Source organism: Rutilus rutilus (assembly GCF_951802725.1).
Source record: "Rutilus rutilus genome assembly, chromosome: 2".
Taxonomy (NCBI): Eukaryota; Metazoa; Chordata; class Actinopteri; order Cypriniformes; family Leuciscidae; genus Rutilus; species Rutilus rutilus.
The window spans coordinates 53,982,872-53,991,509 of record NC_140210.1 but is presented as its reverse complement, the minus strand read 5'-3'; the positions used below and the strand labels follow the sequence as shown (position 1 = coordinate 53,991,509).

The window sequence follows — 8,638 nt, the reverse complement described above, 5'->3', positions numbered from 1 at the left end:
TAATGTTATGTGCTTTGAGACATGAGGTAGTTTAACGCCGTCTCTTATCTCGTGATGCTTTGCAAATTTTGGTATGTGCATTCATGTGTTTTGAAGGTGTGGCTTTCAAAACTCTCTGAAGGGAGGGTGGGATCTAATGCTTTCAAAGCTAACTTGCTATTGCTAGCCACTCCCAAAATTGCCTACCCTACCTTTAATAGCTTAAGTAAAAGAGAGAAGTGTGAAAACCGGAAGACTGAAGACTGGAAGCTCGTTAGCATCCCTCAGATTTGACTGGAATAACGTAAATACTCTCATGTCTATCTAGTGGAGGCCAATAGAGGGCGATGATGACCTTTACTTTCAACTTCAACACAGTAAAATGTATGTGATGAATCTGAATCTCTTGTAGACCGTCATTCAGCATTAGTATGAACTAATAGAAAATACCTAAGATATGAAAATTGAATCGCTGTGAGTCTGTTTATTCTTTCTTACAGCCATTAGAAACATCGGAACACCAATTAGGAGCAAAACCAACCAGGAATCATCAGTGTAAAGATGTGCATTCTCCTCAGTCTTTGCTCTTTATCTCTGGTTAAACATTTCCCAACACAAATTTCTATAGAAGAATTTGACAACTTTTTTTTTTACTTCCTCTCTTCCTGTATTTGTCAGAATATCTCTCACATTTTCTGTTACACTAAAGGTGTTAAGTTTAAGCAGGGACAAGTAGAGATGAGGATGTATACTGCAGCAGTTTAATTAAAGACAATTCCAACGGTTCCAGTATTAGCCTGGTGGCTAGTTCCCATAACAGTGTTCCTATAACTACCTGGTGCAAAAGCCCCTCATGATCACCAAGGAAACAGACACTAAGGACACAGGAACCATAGAATGAAACAATAAGAGCCCTTGAAAATAAATCTAAATAAATTTGACAGTACGAGATGGGGGTGGAGAAGGCCCTGACGGAATGGGCAGAGTGGGATGCCTTGATGGACCCAGAGGGATGAAGACCCTCAGAGCCTTAAGCCCCGTTCACACCGCCAGCGATTTTGTCGCTGCATGTCGCTAGTCTCTGTACAGTGAAGTCGCTTGTGGGCGTTCCTAGTGTTGTCGCTCTAATGTTATTGGTAGACTGCACGTCTGAGCATATACCATCACAAGTGTTATATAAAACTGAGATATAATTCTAATTTGACTAGGAATTGGTCTTAAAAGATTTAAAAGCAATATTATGCTGTTGGGAGAGTATTGTTATATTAACCACAGCAGTGCAGTGCATTAAATATTTAACTACATTAACGATCGATCAATCAACAAATTAAACTCACTCATACTGTCAATAGTTACTAAAACGTCATTCGAATTTGACAAATAATCCATTTATTGTCCCTTATAATCCACATAATGCAGGGGAAACTGTAAAATGAACTGTCTGCAGCAGTGCTAAACTTGCATCATAAAATTACAACACTCGAACTAAATGTGTGAATTAAACTCACTGAGAATGTCGACAGTTTCTTTTCCATGCATCATTTTATTATATCCATACAGTCAAATCATATAAAGCAGTGAAATCGCCCTCGAACTCTTCTTGCCTGCACTCGAGATGGTGACTTGAGCTGAACTCCACTGAAAGTCTTCTTTCCTATTGGTTGTCGCTCGCGAAAATCGCTTCTCATTTGCATAAAGTTGAAATTTCTGAACTTTTGTCGCGCGTCTCATGTCGCTTGACACGCCCACATTCTGTCGCCAACGGTCACTGTCGCTCGTGTCGCCGGAAGTCGCCAGCGCTCCATTGAAATGAATGGGATCATGTCGCTTTGTCGCTGCGTGTCGCTGGCGGTGTGAACGGGGCTTTAGGCAGTTGCAGTCCAGGGCAGAGCCGATGAGGTGCAAGATCTCCCTTGTTCTACAGTCAAGGAAGCCAAGAGGCTGGGGAATCAGGGTGATACCACTGCACCGGAGGGCCAGGGTTGAGCCGGAGTATTTGAGGACTGAAGTGGAGCTTGGGGCTTGGAGGACCGAGGTGCAGCCGGTGGTATAGTGAGGATGCAGGTGGAGCCAGAGGACTGAAGAATCAGGGTGATGCCACTGGACCAGAGGACCAAGGTTGAGCCAGAGGACTGAGGTGGAGCAGGAGGCTTTAAAGACCAAGGTGGAGCCAGGCGGAGTGTGGATGCAGGGGGTACAGCCAGGAAGCCAGACAGAACCAGGAAAGGAGGCATAGCTAAGGAACTAGAGGGAACAAGTGAAGGAGGCAGAGCCTGGGAACTGGACGGGACCAGCAGAGGAGGCGGTGCTATGAGACTGGACTGCACCAGCGGAAGAGGAAGGGCCAAGAAACTAGAGTTTACAACAAGCCGGGTGTGACCGGTGAGGAAGGAGAGAGCCCAGGGTTGGGAGTCCATTCTAGGGTATCCAGATCAATAAGTGCTTGCTCCGGGATTGACATGGCAGCAGGCTCTGGGGCGTACATGACCTATTAGTATTAGTAATAAAAATATCAAACATAGAAATTTCATACCAAAGACAAGGTGATAAAAAAAAAACATTCAGCTCATTTATATTCTACTGTGGCTTGTCAAGCAGTGAGATAATTGAGAGTAGCGTATTCATTGTAATCCTGATTATTCCTGAAACTGACACGGTCAGGACAGTCAGATTTCTTGTGGAAATTCACTACTGCGTAATTCAGATCCTCAGCAGATGTGATGCAGCGCTGAGAGTCACCAGTGCCTTTCTCAACTGTTGCGTAAACACAGTTTGAAGAATCAGAGGGGTTTGTGGGTAATTGGGCAGTGGCATAAACAGTGGCAGAAGAATCAGAGGGGTTTGTGGGTAATTGTTTGTGAGTGTCTTTAATGTCCTCATAATCACAACCAGTGTGAGAAACCTGAGGAGAGACAGAGACATTATTTAAAGCTCTGAATATCATTAGGATGGAAGGCATTAGACATTTAATTAAACATTTTATACAGTAACTAGACTCACAACTTCATGTTTCCCTGGTCCAGTCTGAGACGACGAATCACCACCTGCCAAAAACAAGCGTACTTTAATTAATGACATCATACATTACCACGTTTTAACAATTATGTATTTTGTAAATGTTTTTTTTTTTTTGTATTTGTAGCCAATAGGTGGCGACAGATTCAAATTGGAAAAACAAATCTTTGTTTTAATCTCAGTATAAATGGAGAGTTTCTATATCTAAAGTAGATAGGAAGGAGTATTACCTTGAGACTGATACTTCTTACAGAGAAACAGTAATAAGAGTCCAGCGATGATCAGAACCAGAAGAACCAGAACCAGAACCAGAGGAACGATCAGAGAAGAGCCTGAAAAAACTAGAGATAATAATAAGAGAATCGGATCACTTTGAGCTAAATATTAGGTTGTATGTCTATATTTCAGCACAAGGGCACCTGTTGACATGTTAGGAAACACTGATGTGATGTTACAGTAGATGTAGAAGTTTTGAAAACAGAAGCCGATGATGATGATGGGGATGATGTCGTTTTTAGAACATCTGTATCCAAAACAATAGCAAAATGGAGGGATAACTAAACTGTTTTTCGAAAGGATTTTCTTTCTTTCTTTCTTTCTTTCGCCCCGGACACAGATCTTGACATCATTTATTTTAATGGTTACTGATTTAATTCCCCTACCCATAATTCATGTTTGCTGATCAGAGGTGTCAAAAGTATTCACATTCATTACTCAGGTAGAAGTATAGATACTAGGGTTTAAAAAGACTTCTGTAGAAGTTGAAGTATCAACTCAAGCTTTTTACTCAAGTATAAAAGTACTTGTTTCAAAACTACTTAAAGTGTAAAAGTAATGTAAGGAAAAAAAATGCAATTAATTCTCTCTCTCTCTCTCTCTCTCTCTCTCTCTCTCTCTCTCTCTCTCTCTCTCTCTCTCTCTCTCGCATCTAGGTTTCCTTCAGAGGAGTTTTGGCGCATCACACAACCAAATGTGACTACAGCCTCTCACAAGTTAGAAAGACACCACAACGCCAATCAGTTTAGCGATGTGTATTCAGGAGGCAGGACTCAGATCTAAACCGTTTGTGTAATTTGGCTTTTTTTTTTTTTTTTTTACGACGACAAGCCAGAATGAAAACAAGCCGAAATTAAATAGGAGTAACGAGGCTATTTTTTAAATGTAAGGAGTAGAAAGTACAGATAATTGCGTGAAAATGTAAGGAGTAGAAGTAAAAAGGCGTCTGAAAAATAATTACTCCAGTAAAGTATAGATACCCCAAATTTCTACTTAAGTAAGGTAACGAAGTATTTGTACTTCGTTACTTGACACCTCTGTAGCTGATGCACAGAAAACACAACCGCAAGCTGTTCATTTAAGCTTTAGGAACTTATAAATAAACATGTTTTCTCATGGTGAATAAAACAAAACAGCACAACCGAAGGATAGCAAATACCATTTTCTTATCCGTACGCACCCTTAACTTCAGTTTTAACTGTGGTGCAAGTGTGGTAAAGTGGACTAACAGAAATAAACTGCACTAAAATTACAACACTACTACTAAAGTAAAAAACTTGTGATACGGTGTCCAAATTGCTGCAACACCAAACACTGTTGTAACACCAAATGACCACACAAACTTTCACACTTTGTTCAGATGTCCAGTTCCTGAGATTACACACTGCTGTATCTCTTCCCACGAAAATGACATGTTCCCCTGATCTACTGTATATCTACAACACAATCTATAACAGAGTTTCCCCAAACGGTAGGAAATGAGAATATGAATGTACCAGAACAGGACAAAAACATCTGAACATCAACTGATGTTTCAAATGAACCAATTACATTATACATATAAAGAGTGACATGATGAATAAAACTATCACAAACATGTGACCAGTGCATTTGCAGAACAGCACCATAGATCTATACACACTTTTAACTGCAGAGACTGAAGTAATACTGACTGCAGCTCAGATTTGTGAGGAAACTTCCTCTTTTGTAATTGTGGTTTGTGACTTTGTTTTTTCAGACATCATGTTACTTCTACATTAAAATAATCCTGTGTGCAAATCTACAAGAACAGAGTAAACCTGCTTCTTCATTCTGTTTCCACATTCAAGCAACATGATGCAAGACACACATCACTGAGAAAATCATCCGTACCTGTAACATTGATCAGGACTCGTGTGATGAAGATCTTGTGTCCTTGATCAGACTGAACTCCACACCAGTATTCTGAATCTTCTTCAGTCACATGACTGATGCTTCCCGTCAGGAGCTGCTGTTCTCTGTCATCATACAGCCGGATCTTTCCCTCATCCCTCCATCTTCTGCTCTCATTCACAGACGTCTCATTAGCACAGAGATCAGCTCCAGATCTCCAGCACAGAAACTTCACATCATGAATGTGGGATTGTGGGTATTTGCAGTTGATGTTCACAGATCCTCCTGCGTAAGCTGATAGACTGATGTTCTTCACACAACAATCCTCTGTTTAAGATCCAGATAAAGTGCAGCAATGTTACAATCACCAGATATATTCATGGATTCTGTCAAATAATGCATAAATGACTGAAAGCAGCTCACCCTTCTTAATGTCCAGATTAAACTCAGAGAAGAAACTGTAATCTTCAGAAACTTTGACTATAATCTTATATTCTCCAGAGTCGTTCTCATTCAGATCTCTGATAAACAGAAGTAAGAGTCCTGCAGATCTGTCATCATGAACGGAGAATCGTCTGTCATGTTTCCATTCTGCTCTTCTGTTAGTGTTTATTACAGTAAAACACTGATCTGCTGCAGTTTTACAGACGTCTATCACAGGATTCTCTTCTTGAATCTCATATTTGTAGTTTATAATGACGTTTCCTCCTGAATATCCTCTCACTGTCCTGAATTGATGACCTGTTGAACACAAACCCAGATAATTAATTGTTTTGTTCTCAATATAAACACATTTTTGCTCACTTTGTGGCAACATTTATCATTGCAGGTCAAGATTATGAGTGTAAATCGTACATCGGGAGTTAAAAATTGCATCTTTTATGAGTTTCACATGTGAACGTCTGTTATTACAGTCGGTGTTGAGTATCGTGATGTTGTGGAGATCATCATGAGTTCGAGGGTCTCAGTTACTCACCTGTTAAAACCTTCAGATTCACTTTAGTGGAGTGATCTATTCCAACCCTTTCAGTTCCACAGTAGTACGTCCCAGAATCCTCTTCTCTCAGATCTCTGATGGTCACAGTGAAGACTGCTGAACTTCTGTCGTCATACAGAGAGAATCTTCCAGACTGAACCCATTTATCTTTCTCATTAGTCCTGATTCTGTCTGTGCACTCTGACCACTGTCCTTTACAAAAATACTTTATATAATCAGAATATCCTTCATCATATTTGCATTTGATCGTGACTCCTCCTCCTGAATATCCTGTCACACTCATGGAGCTCACGACACCTACAACAAACCAGCATTAAAACACTTTAAAGGGGTGGTTGAATATGATTTCACTTTTCTAACTTTAGTTAGTGTGTAATGATAAACAACATCTGCAAAGTTATGACACTCAAAGTTCAAAGCAAAGGGAGATATTTTATTTTAAAGAAATCGCTTTTTAAGGACTACAACAAACGGCTGGTAGGAACTACATAACACAAAATTTACATAAACCCCGCCCTGGAACATGATTTATAGATTATCAAGACAGAATATGCTAATCAATGACTAGAAGATAACTACACATCAGCTACATAAATTCACCAAATAACCATGCATCTACATGTTGTCACTTCTTCTTGAGTCTCTCCATCATTGTCAGACGTTTTTGTCAAAGTTTTTGAAATGTTCAGAGCATGTGTGTGTGAGGTAAAAGGACACAAGCTCTTGAAGCTCCGCCCTCTGTGCCGGGAGCAGCAGCTCGTTTGCATTTAAAGTGACAGACACAAAACGGTGTGTTTTTGCTCACCCTCAAAAAGTGGCAAATTTAACATGCTATATACAAATATCTGTGGGGTATTTTGAGCTAAAACTTCACATACACATACATACATCTTTCGAAAAGCGCATTATACCACCCCTTTAATATACACAGAAATGAAATGTCTTCAACAGTCAATAAAACAGCATGAACTGAAGTAAAAGACTGAAAAGACCAAATCTGTGCTATCTTTAGTGATTTAGTGAGTGTCACACTCATGGAGACTGACACCTCACGACACCTACAACAAACCAGCATTAAATACACACTGAAGTGAGATTCATTTTAAAGTGTTTTAAAGGAAATGTCACCATATTAGTTGAAGATTAAGACTTGTATTCATTATTTAATCTGTGTTCTTCTGTGATGTGAACTTGAGTTCAGATTCTTACCAGGAATCATCAGCAGAGTGAAAGTCCAGATGATCTTCATTCTTCTCTCTTATTAAATGATCTTCTCTGTTGTTAGTAGATTCAGTTCTTCTGAAGCTTTCTATGTGTGTTCAGAAGAGTTTTGAGTGTTTCTTTCCTGGTTACATGTTTAACATGAAGAGCTGAATGTGTCAGAGACGCCCACTTCCCCTGAGAGAGAGAGAGAGAGAGAGAGAGAGAGAGAGAGAGAGTGTGTGAGAGAGAGAGAGAGAGAGAGAGAGAGAGAGAGAGAGAGGGGGGGGGGCTGGGGGACTGACAGACAGAGAGAGAGAGAGAGACAGAGAGAAGAGAGAGAGAGAGAAGTTAATAAAACGGGAAGTGAAAGTAAGACACTGATGGACACACACAAACAGCAGCGGTTCACACAGTCTCCTATAAATGCATGTTTCTGATTGATTAATTATTATACTGTATATTACCAGTGAGAATAATAATTACACTTTAAGATTGGACTTTTAATAATCATCCAAACATCATTAACGTGGACAAAAATGTAAGACTCAACACACTTCTTTTATGTCTTTAAGTTAAATATAATATCATCAAATATGATTTAAATGAATTCACATTAAAGGAGACATATCATGCTTTTAAATTGTTCCTTTTTATATATAAATCATACATTTGTAGTCTATATAAAGCGGAACTGCAATGCTTGGGTCTGAATTCTTCATTATTATAGCTCCACAGGCCCCTTTTCTGATGTGCGTCTGAGAGCAACTCGTTTTGGTGCGGTCTCTTTAAATACAATTGAGACACTTCATACCCCGCCCCCTCTCCAGGTTGTAGTGGTGACACTCGGTTCAACTCCACCCCGTTCGGCCATTTTTGTAGTTTGATAGCAGAGATAGGATTACTAGCGGCACAGAAACTTTTTATTCACACGTTATTAACAAAATGTCAACAACGGAAGACTTGTCCAGCCAGCCTTACATGTTCGAGCCAGAGTCGGAGCCGGAGCGAGATGAAAATGAAGACGACTAACCTGTAGAACAACGTCTTCATATGGATGTATCGCACTGGTGTGTTACTGTATTTACACATGAAACTTTGGTCTTCCGACCTTTTACCACCGTGTCGATTTATTTCGATTAATATGTGCGAGGGAGAGAGAGCAAGACAGCGTCTAGGTTGGAGACAGTGATGTCTTATTTACACTTTCGCCTGGCTCTGAAGAGAGAGAGAGAGCGCGCGACCGGGTCTCTCTCTCTCTGCTCGTTCTTTCAGTTAAACATGCGCCCTTGTCACAAG

The 8,638-nt window shown here is 40.1% G+C and overlaps 1 protein-coding gene across 2 annotated transcripts; it reads right to left on the bottom strand.

Annotated features, from left to right (window-relative positions):
* Positions 1 to 1,690: 1,690 nt before the first annotated feature.
* On the bottom strand, positions 1,691 to 7,493 carry LOC311286637 (polymeric immunoglobulin receptor-like). 2 transcript variants are annotated; one of them, XM_084402899.1, is made up of 7 exons: positions 7,349 to 7,493; positions 6,119 to 6,436; positions 5,566 to 5,883; positions 5,143 to 5,469; positions 3,225 to 3,326; positions 2,980 to 3,023; positions 1,691 to 2,881 (listed from the first exon to the last, which is right to left on the bottom strand). In XM_084402899.1, exons 1-7 carry the CDS (start codon positions 7,386 to 7,388, stop codon positions 2,570 to 2,572), a joined length of 1,461 nt encoding a protein of 486 aa, XP_084259025.1. In that variant the 5' UTR covers positions 7,389 to 7,493; the 3' UTR covers positions 1,691 to 2,569. The 2 variants fall into 2 exon arrangements, with proteins under 2 accessions (XP_084259025.1, XP_084259024.1); XM_084402898.1 differs by having other exon boundaries at positions 3,225 to 3,335; positions 7,349 to 7,492.
* Positions 7,494 to 8,638: the final 1,145 nt, after the last annotated feature.

Bases quoted from the DNA above. Each gene is read 5' to 3' on its own strand.
- LOC311286637 (XM_084402898.1), bottom strand. From the start codon at position 7,388: ATGAAGATCATCTGGACTTTCACTCTGCTGATGATTCCTG. The intron at 5,884-6,118 runs GTGAGTAACTGA...TGTGTTCAACAG, and splicing joins GAATCTGAAGGTTTTAACAG to GTCATCAATTCAGGACAGTG. The intron at 2,882-2,979 runs GTGAGTCTAGTT...GTCTCTCCTCAG, and splicing joins GACCAGGGAAACATGAAGTT to GTTTCTCACACTGGTTGTGA.